The sequence below is a fragment of the Limulus polyphemus genome, unplaced genomic scaffold (genome assembly GCF_000517525.1).
Source record: "Limulus polyphemus unplaced genomic scaffold, Limulus_polyphemus-2.1.2 Scaffold143, whole genome shotgun sequence".
Taxonomy (NCBI): domain Eukaryota; kingdom Metazoa; phylum Arthropoda; class Merostomata; order Xiphosura; family Limulidae; genus Limulus; species Limulus polyphemus.
This window is the reverse complement of record NW_013665753.1, coordinates 337,022-354,389: the sequence shown is the minus strand read 5'-3', so window position 1 is coordinate 354,389 and position 17,368 is coordinate 337,022. Positions and strand designations below refer to the sequence as shown.

The 17,368-nt window shown below is 33.8% G+C and overlaps 1 protein-coding gene across 8 annotated transcripts in view; it reads right to left on the bottom strand.

Annotated features, from left to right (window-relative positions):
* LOC106474938 (charged multivesicular body protein 2a-like) overlaps positions 1-15,596 on the bottom strand; it is a 44,025-nt gene extending 28,429 nt beyond the window's left edge. For 3 of the 8 annotated variants that reach the window (XR_002609101.1, XR_002609100.1, XM_013935641.2), the window contains exons 1-4: positions 15,294-15,413; positions 13,319-13,506; positions 9,419-9,598; positions 1,413-1,543 (exon numbers count right to left, since the gene is read on the bottom strand). Coding sequence is in view for 6 of the 8 variants with exons in the window: in XM_013935641.2 (XP_013791095.1) it covers positions 1,413-1,543; positions 9,419-9,598; positions 13,319-13,492 (485 nt within the window). In the remaining 2 variants the exon portion in view is untranslated. Of the gene's footprint in view, positions 1-1,412; positions 1,544-9,418; positions 9,599-13,318; positions 13,507-14,795; positions 14,865-14,966; positions 15,050-15,149; positions 15,229-15,293; positions 15,414-15,535 lie in introns of those variants that run through there. The other 5 variants (XM_022380117.1, XM_022380131.1, XM_022380123.1 and 2 more) reach the window with 5 other exon arrangements.
* Between the last annotated feature and the right edge of the window lie 1,772 nt (positions 15,597-17,368).

Below are 17,368 nucleotides of genomic sequence, written 5' to 3'. Positions count from 1 at the left end.
AACCAGCCTATGAGGTAATCATCGTAATGCTCTAACCCTCACCAGTATAAGGGCGACACAGATTTGATGCACAAAAATCCCTGTGAGCACTAGTACATGATCATAAGCTCATTCTACAATACACGTAAACACGTGTAGGTGTGGGAGTTTGTTCAAGGCTTGTGGCATGCACAGAAAATTCCACAGCAGTTGTGCATGAGGTAAGTAACATTCTGAATATTAATATTACAAAATCTTGAGCATTATTTTTGTTCTTAATATCAATATTGTTATGCATCTACATTAGGTTGTGTAAAGCATTCAAAATCTACAAGCAAGGGTAAATGCCCTTTGATAGATTGTTTAGGCAGAGTATTTATGATGAAAGTTAGTTGAATGGACGACAACTGCCTGTTGTAGAAACACAAGAGTAGAAGAGGACATTTCAAAACATTTTCGTCCATTCAACTAAGTTTCAACAGTAAATGTCCATCAGAACATAGCTAATCTGAAAAATATGAAATTAATATGCTAAACATACTGAAGTTGTGCTTTGTACATTTTAAGTTTAAAAGGCAAATTTTTATACCAATAATGTATTGCAACATTAAAAGAACAATTGTATCTAAATTCATAATACTTACTTTAATGATTTTATAAGAAAATCATGCTTAGTTAATTTCTTTTAAAATGTAAGCAAAATAAGCTTATCTATACTGGTTTGAAATTTGATTATAATTTCATGTTCCATAAAAATGTACGCTACAAAAAGGAAAAAACAATTATTAAAGTTAGATTTTATATTTTGTGAACTGAACTCTAAACTAGAGGGGCACTCAGTAGAGTACATACCCCTGCCAGGCAACATTGATCATATTCATTTGATTATAATTTCCATGTTCCATAAAAATGTATGCTACAAAAAGAAAAAAAAAGCAATTATTAAAGTTAGATTTTATATTTTGTGAACTGAACACAAAACTAGAGGGGCACTCAGTAGAGTACATACCCCTGCCAGGCAACATTGATCATATTCGGCAAGACTATGAAGAATTATATTCTACATAGTCCACAAAGTTTCAAAAATCAGTCTCCATATTAATAGATAAGAAATTTTTTATTTTCATGACCTTCCTAAGACATGATCTTCCAAAAACTAGTCACTTTTAAGTTGGGTCATAGTCCAAATATATATCACCTTTTGTACAAATCCATTCAGTCATTTTTAAGAAACCTTGCTGACAAACACATACACACTCACAGGGATGAAACTATAGCCTCTGTCCACCTTCGGTGGAGCTTTAATTACAGAAAACTTTGAGTCATTCCTGTGTAATAACTTTAACTAGAAGTTTGAATATTTCAAAATTTACCAGTTCATAAACAAAAATAAAAAGTGACTAAGTTTAAAAAATACACCCATTGCAACTCACCTTTCCTCCTCATCTTCTTCATCTTCCATAACATCATCAATAGCATCATTCATCATTTCTTCTTTCATGTCCATAATCTCAGATTGTTTCTCAAACTCCTGCATAATCTTCTGAATTTGTGGTAAGTTTAGCTGTTTCAACAGAGATAAAAACAGTAAAAACCAAGTAAACCTTTAAAATATATAAAAAATAATTTCCTGAAGTAATAACAAAGAAACAATTTTATAGCAAGTATACATACAAGTCATAAAAATGGATTACAATGATCATTGTAAAATATTTTTATGATACATGTAGAAAAATGTTTTTGTCTTTCCTATTTGTGTAAACTTCTGATATACCCTACAATCACAAGAATTTAAATAACCTCTAAAAATTATAGATTATTGCAGATATACATACACACTACACTGAGTATAGCAGTGATGGCCTGGGTATAATTGATTATTTCTGAGACAACCTGATTCATTTCTCACTCTCTCTTTTTGTACATTTTATTCTTTATTTATTAAAAGTTGAGTTAACGAGTGCCCTCAATGAGGTGATTTATTTGTCAAATTGCAAGCAAGCAGTCTACACCAAAGCTTACACTTCTTGTCTATGAGCATGTTATTGTCATTTGAAAGAGCAGTAGTTACCTATTTAGTGATTACTGGTTGCCCCATAGCCAGCAAGGGTGGCTGTAATAACATTGAGCACTTGGAAAGCACATTACCCCACTAGATATGGCTAAACATATGACTCTGGCTACATCCACACCTTCCAGCTGCATGAAATTTAAATGATTTCCAATAACTTTGTGGCTACATTCATTTTACCAAATATATATGCAGATCAGAAATCATGGGGCACAGGTGCTGAGCAAAACAGTTGGTGACTTTTGTTCCCATAAATTTTGTACTGAGTAAAGCAAAGTATTTCAAAGCAGTTATCAGTTAAATAAATTTCATTATATTTTCCACTAGAAAGAATATAAGATTAGCCATATTTTGCAAATATAGGTGACTCATTAGTAAGCTAACTTTTAAAGTAATAATGTCAGTCAAATCAGAAATTTGCCAGTATCTTCAAAATCTGCAGTGATTTATATCAACATCTGGCAAGAATTAAATGTTAGAATTTTCTTAAATTGAAAATGTATTTCCATTAATACTTACCTCTTCTCACACTATAGCTATTACTCAACTGCTAGGGTTTTCTTCCTTTGCCCATCTAAGCGTTCGTCTGAAATATTTTTGTTTGTTCCAGACTTTTATTCCCCACTTGATTGCCCTTGGTTATATCTGTCTCATGACACTTTCCACCTATGTCAATGTGCCCTCTATCCTGGTACTGTGTATAGGCACCTCATTCAAATAATATTATCACTTTTTCAAGCTTACCTGATCCGCAGTCTCTAACACTGGCTCTTAATGGGAAGAGTGGGAGAGTGTGAAAGGAGGTAATTATTATTGGAAATACATTTTTGATTTATGAAAATGTGAACTTCCAAAACATACTTACCTCCACTCACACTACAACTAGAATCCTACATTGATAAGGTAGAGGGGCCAATGAGGGCATTATCCATACAGAATGCATCTGCCTAGATTGTGTGTGTGTGCCAACAGAAGATTAGCATCCTAGTAGGGGAACCTCACTACATTAAGAACAGGTATGCTCTTCACCCAGAACCTAATTCATGCACTGCAGGTGGAATTTCACATGGTATACCATCACTACTGGCCAGGCCCCAACCAGATAGCCGAGGTTCCACTGCTCGGGATTGGAATTATAGGGCCATGGTCCCTAAATCCCACGTTGGTGGCTAGGGCATTTGGACTACAATATATATACTTGTGAGTGGATCTCAACCTGTAGCTATAGAGTGATGTGTTCTGAACCACCAGAATCCCAAAGAGAAGAAAAGCAACACCAAAGTGGTCAAACCTTCTCCTCAACCTGAAGAAGTCTGAAAGGCAACACTCCAAACTCAGAATGATGGGATCCTGTATGCCACACTCAACTTTAGGAAACAAAACTTCTATGGTCTGGAATTACGAACACTCATCCTCATTCCTGAACCATGTAAAAAAGGTAAATTCCACTTGTCCCTGGAATTATGGGGAGAACATAAAGAACAGTGCTCAACATGGACCCAAGATGGAAGCATTCTGCTTTTGGAATCATGATGAGACAAATGGACCCTCTTCCATGAACAATTCACTGAACCGATATTGATCAAAAAGAAGGGCAAAGCTCAACCCTACCAGATAACTGAGCATCAAATCTGTTCTGGTATTACGAGTAGGCTCTCACATAGGCTGGTGCCTCTCCTACCACACATCTGAAAAAAACAAAACATATAGGGTCTCAGGTAGGAGGGCCCCCAGCTTCTCCAAGAGTGGAGGAAATTCACTTGAACACTCTGGAGGAATAACCTCTGTCTACCACCCCAGTGACTGGAAACCAGGTGTGGTAAGGTTTCCCTATCTCCAACAGTGGAATCTGGGGGGTTATGTACACTAGGGAGTTCTGAAGAACAATGCTCTGGAAGTAGTGCAATAGGTGAACCAAGTTCCCTAAATTTTCCCAAGCAAACTGTCCTGATTTATTCAATTCAATGATCGGCAGGGACAAGCCGGATACCCTTATGCTTTACTCATGATAGTCCAAGAGTGGTAGTCCAACATAGTACAGTAATATCACCTGATCTGCCTCTAGTTGGTCTTATGGAACACCACATTTCTACAAAGCCTGTTGCAACCTACATAAAGTATACAGTTTTAATGGTTGCTAGTGTGGAATTGATTTGATAAAAGCACACCTGTGAAAGTGGCATCCTGTGAAAAAAAGGTAAGGGACTCTGGAAAGTAAAGAATAGACAATATTAGTAATAAAGATACTCATCCCTTACTATAATTAGGCAGATGCAGTTAAGATAGCTACAGGGAGTAGTCTAAAAACCCTCAGAGGAAGATCCTCGTAGATCATGCAAATAATGTGAGGTAAAAGTATTAACCCGTTCTACACAAGTCACGGGTCAAAGGCCATGTCATCACATTTGTGTTTTCATGTTATAATTTGCAGTCATTCTAGAATGAAAAAGGCATAATTTATATTTATTTCCTAATTTTTTAGGGTGGTTACGAGATCAGTCAAATTGACTGAACCTGTACAGAGATTAGTTAAAGAAATAACATATAAAATATAAAGTTTTTTTCTTAAGAAATGTTTGATAACTATCTCAGTATCTGGACATTATAGAGAATTCATATGTGAAATTTGAAAATTTTCTGATGCATAAAAGCATTTTTAATCTTCAAATGAAAAAAATACCTTGCATGTTGGATAGGCAAAATGTGAAATGAAAAAAGACACGAGAAAAACATTGCTTAACAAACCTTAAGACTTAATAAAAAAAAATCTGATATTTTGAGTAAGAAAGCCTAGCAATGTTTACTGATAATATGCCAAATTTAGTGAACATACACTTACTAATTTAAAAGTTATAGCATGAAAACTATAACAAGCACAAAATGGTTACGAGGTTGGTCCCAGGCACCGAGTCCATGCTGAAAGAGTTAAAGGAGGTCCACATAAAAGCCTGCACAATGTCCTCCAGTGGGTAATTCAACCAGACTGCTGAGGGCATAGAAATGTGATAAATCTGATGAGACATGACTTGCAGAAGTCTCCTCACCTCCAAAGATAGCCCAGACTAAGCAATATGAATCAATTTTTATACCCATCTTGACAAAGTAACTGGGGATAACTCCCAGAAAACTGAAGGATCCCAATGAACAAAAAATCATTGTTTAACACCACTAAAGGCATTAGTGTGGACAACACCTAACATTTCAAGAACCTCTCTGGAAAAAACAATGGGGATCCGATTGGTCATAGAGGTAAGGAATAGCAGTCAGCTAAATCAGTGAAAAGGATTTACCCTATTCCTTGGCTGCCAGTGTCATAGGGCTCAAACAGATGTTGAGAAAGAGCATGTAATACCACCTTAATATACTAGTTAGGTAACTGGAATGGTCGTTTAGGATCGAAGGACCCGGAGAGCACTGGGGACTCAAACAATTTTCGTCTCTAGTATCTAAAGGTAGTCAATAAGGCCACCTTTTATAAGGTGATTGTGGAAAATGTGAAACCCTTGCCAAAGAGCCAGGTCAAAAAACAAGTTATGATTAGTACTTTTGGATGAAGTGGGTTCCACCTCCTTGCAATACACCATTGTCAATATGTATGCAATTTCTATTGATAAATGTCTATCATGGGACTATGCAAAGACTGAAACAGTTACATGGCAAACTTAGAAGTTAAATCCCAATGCTGTGCTTGAGCTTTAGGATGGGTGGGTGTATGATATTGGATCATGGCTGCTGCAACAGAGATGGCCAATGAGGAAGTGGAAGAGGTGGGCACGTCTGAAGGTACCATAGAAATGGAAACCAGGGTTGAACTGACAAATCAGGTGCTATCAACAGAACCTGACAAGGGGTTGAACAAATCATAGCTAGTACTCTGGGTAACACAAGAATCAGTGAGAAGGCATAGAAGTATATTCTCATCCAGTACTGACTGAATGAATCTCTTGCCAATGCTCAAGGGTGAGGTACCGGAGACCAAAATGCCAGTAGTTGAGTGTTCCAATGAGTGGCAAACACATCAACCAACAGTGTCCCGCCTGAGAGCAAATCCAACTTAATAAGTCCAGATCTTGAGACATCACTCTGTGGACAGCAAGAACTTTAAAAAAGTATGTAGGGAAGCCTCGTTGACCATTCATAGGTCCTGGAATTCCTGACTGTCGAGACATGTACCCCATCCCTGAAGCATGACATCCATGAAGAGATGGATCTCTGGACAAGGTAGCGGAAGTGGAACACCTATCATGGTATTGTTCTGATCTAACTGCCACTGAAGATTGAAGATGTTGATCTTGGATAAGGAGACTGGGGAATAAAGTGAATCACTGTTCATGATCCACTGATCATGAAGAGATCACTAAAGGGATCTCATGTGCACTCATCCCAAATGAATGAGGGATTTGAGTGATGCCCATCTTTCCAAAAGAGAAAGAACCATCTGCACAGTGGGAGGAGACATAAGTAAGAGTCAGACTGTCTGTGCCAAAGTGTGGAGCCTGATGGGAGTTGACTGAGCCTGACTGGGAGATGTGTTGAAAAAGCACTCAGATGGATGATCTATTGTGGTGGAATGAGAATAGATTTATTGGCTCTGATAATAAAGCCTGCCTTAGTTGCTTCTGAAAGTAGAATCTGGGTGTGATATTCCACCAACTGCAAGATGGTGCCAGCAGTAACCAGTCATTCAGGTAATGGAATGTGTACAGGCCTAGAGAATGAAGGTGATATGAAAAAACTCGCATGATTCGACAGAACATGTGGTGTCAATGCTAGTTTGAAAGGCAGAGCCATGAACTGCAGAATCTGACCCTTGTACACAAAATTCAGATAGTGGTGGGACAACTCCGCTATGGGAATGTGCAGATAGGCATTGGCAACATTGAACTTGGTCATCCACAATCCTGGTAAAAAGTTCCAATGCAGAGTGAGGAATGACTCCATTGTGAACCTTAAAGGATCTAGGAATTGATGTGGACGAGAAAGATCGATGACTGGAAGCCAATCTCCTGTCTTACTGAGCAATTCCCTCCACTGGCCCTTTAACCAACAAATCTCCAATTGCCTTTGAATGAAGTTCCAGAATCCAAGTATCTGTGAGAGGCAGAAGCACTACAGGTTGGGTGGATAATGGTTGTGAAGATGTGAACTGAATGACTAATCCTGATGCATGTACCTATAGTACCCATTGATCTCTGGTAAATGTGTTCCACACAACCAGAAATTCTCAAAGTCAAGCCCCAAAAAACTCCCAAAGGTATACAGTAGCATTATTGCTGGGTACCAATGGACTGTGGTGGTGATTTCTGGTGTCGGGACATTTGAATAGAGGCAGAGCTATGATACCTGTAGGAGCCAAGAAAAGTAAAGAAGCCAATGATAACAGGGATGAATGCAGATGGGCGACATCAATCCTTGATTCCAAAGACTCTGGAACACCCACAAATATCAAGGGTCAGAGAATGGAGCCTTATAGAACTTGTGGAGGGTGGTAGCCAGTATACGAAATCCCTCCAACAATGCATCTCTACCCCACAAATCCTGACAAAATACCAGTCAAGAGACTAGGGAAAGTGCAGAAGCTGAGAATCGAACCAAGGTAGATGCTAACAATGATCTCAACTCATCACCAACTTGATGTAGTGGTCTCTGAGAAGCTTCTGAGAAAAGTTGGAGGAGTAATAAATACCTTAACACCATAGTTAGGGTCATACAAATTCAAGAAAAATGTGATCTACTCAGGTTGACCACAGACTCCATTCTGGAACCCCAAATATCAAGGAGTGGGATTCTTTGAGAATCTAAATAAGTGTCCACCTGGTGTTTGTAGGCTAAAACATGTTGCTCCGACAAACATGGCAAACAATGCATAGATGTCCCTTCATGTAACTGAGCAGTAAACCTCCCAGTATGAACCACAATATCAGGGGATGGAGGGAGAACTAAGTACTTGCCCTCAGACCTTTCTACCCTCAAGGAAGGTCATGTTCCCTTCATTATTATGATTTTGTTTTGTATTGGCTATATGGGACAGTCTTGTTCTTAAAGGCTGTTCACATGGCATACTTAAGTTCTCAGTGTCACCTCTCACATTTCACTAGTTTGATACTAAAAAGTCACAAGGTACATACATTTTGAAGAAAGTTAAGCATCAAAATGCTGTGACATTTCTAGTTTTTTTTGTTTATTTTTTTGGGGAAAATAAAAAATCAACACTTTCATATAAGAGAGAATGTAGAGAATTTAAAAATCTTAAAAGACTATAAGATCAGAGGTATCTCTCCCTATCACAACCCTGGTGGATCAGCTCCTATCAAAATGTTCCTTTAAAATGGAAATAAATAGAAAAGTATGACTGTATGTCTACAAAATAACAAAACAAAGATCCACAAAGTAGATGTCTAAAAACCTCACACAGTATTTGCACATATTAAAATAAGGTAGGCTTAAAATAACTGAAATCCATGCTTTATGCTTGTTAATGGAGTGTTATGTTTCTATTGTTATGAAAGCCTTTTTGTATAAAAAAGTGTCTGGAAATAAATTTTAAGATTTTTTTAAGTATTTACTACACACTACATAAATATACTTTGTGTTACGAAAAGTCATGTAAAGTTCAAAACGTATCCCTTTATACAAGGATGCTAAAACTAGGGGTGTTGAGGGTGTGGCAGCACCAACCTGGCTTGACATGGTTCCTATCAAATATAGGAGTTTTAGTATCCCACAACAGAATCTGTTCTAGCATCAATTCCTTCATACAAATGATAATGATCACTATGTGACCTTTATGCTTTTATATGAGCAACTGAAATACCCAAATTTTGAAAAAAGAAATTTCAGTCATTCATTACACTTAATTTTCATTCATCAATTACATTACTAGATATCCATTTTGTGTACACCATAATTATTTTTTTATTTGATTCAACCTTCTGATACAATTCATAATTTTATTAAAAATTAGAAAAAAACTATGTTATTAAATTCCCACAAGTTTCTTTTTGGTTGTACATAGTAAGATTTTTGTTTATTTTATTCACAACCTTTCACCACAATTTAATTTAAAAAAGGATCACATGAGAATCAATAACCGTAATAATCTACAAGCATGTGACTAAGCAGTTGCAAACAATAAAGTAATATATATCAATGAACTGTCAAATTTAGGTATAATAAATAAAGCTTAGATTCAGGCCTAAAAACCTGTTTTAAAAAGAGACTAGACACGTTCAACATTACAGCATTTTAAAGACTTAACTGGTTCTAAAATATTAATTATAATGTAAAAAACCTTCTCACTTAACTCTCTGCTATTCCTGATAACATTAGAAAATGTTTACTACGATACATGTTTAAACAATTATTTACCTGTTTATTCATATTTTTTAGAGCTTTTGTAACTCCTTTCATTGCCTGAGCCATAGAATTCTGTGATCGTAATGTCTGAATTTTCAGTGAAATAGCTTGAATGTTTGCTCTCATCAACATAAACTTTTTAACATAGCGTCTAGTTCTGACCAGGTCTTTAGCCATGATTTTCACTGCATCCTGAAAGAAAGAAGAAACACTGAAGAATTTTTACATTGCTACTCATATCTTATTAGATACAATATAATGTATTTAATATTACAAGACTTCTTGGATACAGCTAGTAAACTATTGTTTTTCACAAATTTTTGAGAATTCAACAATATTCTTGCTACTTATTACAGGTTTAGTAGTTTTACAGCACAACTTGAAAACTTTCATGTCTACAATTTAATTAGATAAGTTACATTAATTTTTGCTAATTACTTTCTTTGCCATATTTACAATTTACTTTTCTTTCTAAGTATTATTATTATTATTACTGAACTTTCTCGGGGCTTACAAGGCTTTTAGAGATTTAACTATATTTAATGCTTCCTGTTGTCTACTCCATGTGTTTTGATAAGTGAAAGTGATCCCTTAAAATTTTGAGTAGTTGTGTTAGACACAACTAGTATAATTAACATATGTTTTCTTTGTATGATATTAAAAATTGTTATATCTTCATTACAGAAACAATATTCTAGCTATTTATTTTAGAACCAATATATTCATTCAATTTATTATTTATTATTCTGTCTCGCCATAAGCCTCAATTTTTTGCTTTACTCTTTATATTGTCCTGCCACATGACTCCACACCTAAACAGTAACATGTGATAATAATTTATATCAGATGTCAAACTTCTCTAAAGTTACACTGTTGGGGTTGTTTAATGGGTTTCCATTAGTCAAAAGACAATTTTAGGGAGAACTGTGTAAAGGTTTTGCTTATATGAGGTTATACTGATGTTACATTGTTCAACTCGTATTAAATCTGCAAGAGTTCATGAAACTAACAGCAAATGTTTGTGTTCTGTAAGTAGGATATACTCTTTTATTTCTTTAATGTTACTCTCATTAACAGTATTGGTAAGAATGTTTATTGTTTTTAATTTTATTATTTTTTGTTATACTTTAAGTAGCAGATACAGGGGTGGGGATTTGAACCCCACCCTTTTCAATGCAATATGCTCTCAATATGCAACACCTATATTTTTCACCATTTTTGGATTTTCTGAAATCTGACAAAATAATCATTATTAAAAACAACATCCTTATAGAAATTTCATTATGTCATTTTCCCTTTGTGAGTAAATCCTACACCTGAAGTAGAGTCTAATTGACTCGACAGAGGTACTGCGAGCTACAGACTCTATTTCCCAAAGGTGTCAGGAAAATCATTCGCATTTGCACATGCACTTTTATTTGTATAACCACATTTTTCAATTGGCATGAAACCAGAAACTGTTACAATGTTGAATGCACTTGTAAACTGTGAATTTGGAATAATACTTTAGTTTATAGTTTTGTGCATTAATTGTGAAATTTGTTTTTATATAGTCTCTTGTATGCATTTGATATATATAGTTCTTTTTTTAAGTTTGAAGTTGTTTATATATGAATTTGTAGGAAGACACCATTGTGAAATGCTGTCAATTTTGTCAATAAGTGTATGTGTAACTTGTATATGATAAATATAAAAATACCGATGAACACTGTTTCAAAATTATCCTTATGCACACATCAAATTGCTCTAATACATAAGAATTATGTTACTTTAAAGATTTATCAGCATCTTATACCTAAAGATATATTTAGCAAGATAAAAAAGTGCAAATTTAAAACAAGCATGTTATGAAAACCTCTATTTTCAATGTTGCCTATTGACCCTACATTCATTTCAGATTGTTAAATCACAAATGTACATTCAAAATCACAAATATATTGTTGTTCTTATATGTATGCCCATTTGCAGGCTTAACCGCACCCTTCAAAATATTCTGTAACTGTGTCTGACTTTTGTTATAGAGATTTGGGATTACAGCCAAAAATATTGTTAACAGCAAGGGTACCCAACTGATGAAACAATGCATTCTAACCTATGTAAGTAAGAATTTAATTAAAGTATATTTTATTATCTACATTCATTACCAGGTTAATTTTTAGTTTTGCTCTAAGTAGTTAGTTGGCTCTGATCAGAAGTTAATATAAACTCTTTTGCCATTATTACTAGCAACAAAGCACTGATTTGTTGGCCTGGTGACTTATCCACCACAAAGCCAAAATTATTTTCTTCTGTCATGTTATAGAGTGGGTTCCCTATCTATAATAAACATGTGATCCAAATTATAATGACCGTAATGCATTACCTTTCACTTAATTAACAGTCATTTACCAAAGACTTATCTAACTTGCTGATTTATTCAAGTCATCCTGTAACACAGCTAGAGATACCCATTCAATATAATCAATAAACTTTATTAATGTACTAATTATATTCCTATTTATATTATTAATGTAAATATAAAAAAGAGCAAAGGCTCAAGGACTGATATCTACAGTATTCTACTGGTAACATGGGTCCAGTTTGACTGGACTCCGTTAATAAAAGCTTTTTACTTTCTCCCATCCAAACACCCTATAATAACTAATCTTTCCCCAACACCTATGAATGTAATTTTCTTAGACACTGTAGTAAATTAAGATTCTTGAAAAACCTAAGTACACTAAGATCACATCTTGTTTTCTTGTCCAAATAACCAAAAAAACCTTTGGAAAAAAAAGGTATACCTCAAAACACCAAAAAAAGATTGGAACAAATCATTTCAAACTAAGTTGAAATAAAACTATCAACAATTCAATAAAAAATATCCAAAGTTAAAAACATATCACATATGTAATGTCAACTTTTGATATACTTTGTGGAAGATATCATTTTCCTAAACTGAAAACGTATTTCCAAACATACTTACCTCTGCTGACACTAACAGCTATTTCTCGATCTTCATCTTTACCATCTAATATTGTGTTCACTTTGCTCCAGTCTTTATATACTGCACTCAATTGCCCTTGGCAATATTTAATTTGCAAAACTTTACACCGGCCCTCGCATGAAATGTCTTCCTTCATAATTCAAAAAACTTTCTGACCTTCCTGTATTCATAGTTAATTTTAGGTGATTTGGCTTTGTTCTTGTCAGTTCCCCCATGAAACCATACTTCAACAGGTCTATACTGATAACGTGACCCAATGGTGATGAGCACGTTAAGCTCTCTTTTGGTATTAATGGCTGCTTCAGTGATTAGTGAACAAATAGATCATAATGGAATAATGCAACATCTCTCACACAAATATTTTTGATTTAATAATAATATTTTGTGGTAGAAATTTCTTTGATTATTGAGCATGATATTATATAACTTTCAGAAACTTCCCACCTAAATGTGGTGTCCATTAATATTTTAGTAGTCCACTACATCTGGGCTGTTAAGCAGTTGTATTTTATTAAGCCTTGATTCTATACTCTGAACATCATACAGTTTATACACATATAAAAAAATGCAAGTTAGAACACTGTCTCTTCTGTTATAACAGATGTTCCTCATAATGACAGAAAAACTATTTTGGTAATAGAATTACAATTTTTTGTTAAAAACTAGAATAACTATGTTTATAATACTTCTGAAATTAAAACATGTCAGCATAATAAACATCAATTGTTAAAACAGTCCGCCCAAAAACTGTATTTATAAATATAAAATTATTAATATACTAAAACTTAATAATAGAAAAATTATGGGATTAGTGCTGACACTATAAAAGTAACCTTTGTTTCACAAAGAATGTTTAGATTTTAAGCACAAAAATACTGTAAAGAATAAACAAAATAATGACAAATTTTGCAGACACATCAACCTACCATCTGATTATCCTTTGCCATCTTTTTAATATCTATAATCAACTTCTTTTCTTGCTGTTCCATTTTTGCTCTCTCTCTATCTAGATCTCTCATAGCTTTATTTAAAGCTCTTTGATTTTGTCGAAGCATCTCTTCTGAAGTTTTACGACGACCAAATAAAAACTCTAGTGCCATTATGTCAGCAATGACTGCAAAATTTAAATAACAACTTTGTAAAATCAAAATGTCAAATATGTATTTAAAACACTAATAGCACTTCACTTTTCCACATCACACACACAAAAAACTCACAAGAAGTTATTCACATTTTTCATTCTAAAACAGTTAAACATTATGGTTTCAACCAAGAATAAACAGATTAAGTCTTTCTACAAACATTAACTAATACAATATTTTGCTGTTTTGAACTTAATGATTCATAACTGAAACTTTGATTATATATTTTTTAAATCTGGAATGTGCACTAAAGATGGCTTTTAAATGTTATGTAAAAATTAACATTAATGATTAAGAAATGACTGAGTTTTAACTAGTAGTAAACAAACAAATTTCATTGAAAAAAGGAGCTTAAAAATCACTATGTGTAAAATATTTTATGATCTTTTATCACAAGAGATAATTTACTGTTTTAGATTAGTTTTATAAAAATAAATTAACAATAAGATTTACCACACAAAAACACCAAAATAACAAAAATATTTAAAAATTAAAAATACTGAATATTTTGCAACAAATGATAAATTTCAAACTTATTAACACTTCACTTTGTGAAATGAGGCAATCCAAGCTGTGAGTGTGACATGTCTCAGAATGAAATTTATAAAATAATAACAACAATTTTCAAAGTAGAAAAAATTTAAAGCTCTTAAATGGATACTTGCATGCAAATAGTAACATAATTTTTTGAATGGACAAAACATGAATGGAATGTGTTAGCATTTTCTTAAAACTTCTAAGTAATGTAGAATATTTAGCATTTAAAAAAATGTGTAAACACTAAAACAGTCAAACTGTAATGTAAGTCATCAATATTCTCAAGTCTCTTCTTGTTTATTTGTTTGTTTGTGTTACCATAAATGTACTATAACTTATAACTATAAGGTTATAATGTAACTGGGTAAAACAATTTGCAATGACACTTATTTCTTAATTTATTTGAAGACATTATAAATTGTGTAAAACAAAAAAATCGTTTTTAAGACTCCATCCTAAGCCTGGGCTAAGGTAAGAACTTGATGTTGATGACTTGCTTAGGCCCTAAGTGAGGGGAGCCTTTAAATTTAAATGTTTAATTAAATTTAAATCTAGTACAACTACAATACATACAACTTCATTACAACTTATTCGGAGTCATTGTGATTAGTAATAGTAATACTATCATTATCAATATTGTCATCAGTGTCTCAAAGTTTGTATCGTGTACTATTGTGCATCATTCTAACAATAAGATGTGAATTATGATAAAAGTAAAACTTACAAGTGACAACTTTGAGTTTAACTCAATAGTCATATGACAATGACAACGATTAAAACATTAACAATAATAACATTACTGACTACTGTCACTAAAATAACTTTTTAAAAAGGTAAACTTTATGGTTTGAGCTCTAGCTATTACTTAAAATTATAACTCTATAATAACACTTACAAAAATCGTTGTTAAAGTTAGAGATTGGTTTAATATTTTTTACATGTTAAATTTAAAAACACCAATAAATTTACAACTCAAACGACACAGATTTTTAATAAAGGCAGGTAACATACGGAATTACTGAAATAAGTTAGACTGTCAATTCAAATAATCAAATAAAAAGATAATTTTCTTTTCCACCTGAAACAAACCGAATGACTATTTTTTCATACAGAAATATACATGATTATTGATAAAATAACAATACTTTCTAATAAATTGTGTAACGTTGCCTGACGTTTTTTAAACATAAATAGAAAATAAATACATAAACAAACGACTAACTTCGGATGTTAAATTGTTTGTATTATTTTTCTGAACGATTCGGCTTTCGCCTTCTTCACAATCTTCAGTCCAGCAGAACTTAAAATAAATAATAAATGTTGGAATTAATTTGAAATTGTAAAAAGAATAATTATTTACACACGCGACATGGAAAGAACTACACAACGATATTACTGTGATTAAAGATTAGTGAAACACTGGTGTTGTAGTAATGATAAAAATAAATATTAAATTAAGCCAACCATGATTTCGATTGATTGATGGCGAAGAATCTAAACTGCAAACTAGAATTTATGAATTTAGTAAAAACGAATTTCGTGAATACAAACAAGGAGGGAAAAAAATGCAGGAAACTCATCTCAATCTATTCAGTAGTTCAGTTTATACTAATATAAACCTCTAACAAACATGTGTTACGATAGTGGAACAGCGGTAAGTCTTTGGATTTACAAATCTAAAATCAGCGGTTCGATTCCCCTCGGTGGACACAGCAAATAGCCCGATGTGGCTTTGCTGTACACACACATCAAATTATTATGTTAAAAAGGCTGCGGCAGAAAGAACGCTAACATGCAAGGTTACAATAAGGTTTCATCTGGATACACCCTTTTAGGGGAGAGAGTTAACTGTTACAATATTTGAAGTATATAATTGTTGTTGTTTTTTTAAATAACTTATTTGCATCTTTATGTTAGATGACATAAGCACGGCCGAATTCATCCACCATGAAGACTATAATAGGGAAAATATCGTTGCTTTATTCGACTGTACAATCTTGGCAAAATGTTATGTAACAACAAAGACAAAATATAAAAGTACAGCAATAATAGTGTTTACCAACTAACGTGTCAAGACTGTAATAGTGTATACATATGTCAAACAGGACATTCCATAGAAACGAGAATTAATGAACATTCTAGAAGCTGGAAATTAAGGAAAATGGATTCAACCTTTCTATCCCACCTTATTGAAAGTAAACACCAATTTGATCTGGATAAAAACTGCAAAATTTTACATATCTGTGGAAAAGGTAAAAACTAGATAGACTGGAAATTTAAAAAATAAATAGAAGTCTAAAAACAAATCCAGAAAAAAGTTCTAAACGATCAAACCAACTTGAGCTCCTCCCCACTAGTCTCAAAGTCAATGTCAAGGTTAATTCTGGGTATTTGGTCAAACTATATATATTGTTGCGTCAGCGAGGTCACGTGACTAGTGTCATGCCACGTTTCTAGAACTATCTTGTTCCTTCGTGAATGCCCTAGCATTTACTAGATATAGGGTAGTCTGGTATATATATAAGAGGGTGACGGCGTGACGCGATAATGTGTGTAGGTAGTGAGTAATTGAACTGCAGTGAGGAAGTATTGTTGAAGTTAACGTTCATTGTTAAAACGTTTGTAAAAGAGCGACTGTTGAAAATAAGTGTATCGGTAAAGTTATATTCAGAAAGAATAAACCAGTTTTATTAAGTAAGGACTTGTGTCGCTAAAGTTTCCGTCGGAACGAAGTTACGGAAAATCAATTAACAAACGAGACGTGACAAATTGGTGTCAGAAGTGGGATGAAAAAAAAATGGAAACGAGAGGCGGAAAATCAAACTACAGTTTAGCAGACTTGATGGCAGCAATACAAGAGCAACAAAAGAAACAAGAAGAACGAGAAAATGAACGAGAAAAGAAACAAGAAGAGAGACAACAGCAGCTGCAAGAAAACCTGCAACAGTGGCAGCTCGAACAGCAAAATAAACAAGAAGAGAGATTACAGCTGTTGTTGGAGGAGAAAGAAAATAAACAAGAAGAGAGATTGCAGCAGTTGTTGGAGGAGAAAGAAAATAAACAAGAAAAGATATTACAGCAGTTGTTGGAGGAAAAAGAAAAGAAACAAGAAGAGATATTACAGCAGTTGTTGGAGGAAAAAGAAAAGAAACAAGAAGAATGAGAAGAGAAATTACTGCAGTGGTTGGAGGAAAAGAAAAGAAACAAGAAGAGAAATTACAGCAGTTGTTGGAGGAAAAAGAAAAGAAACAATAAGAGAGATTACAGCAGTTGTTGGAGGAAAAAGAAAAGAAACAA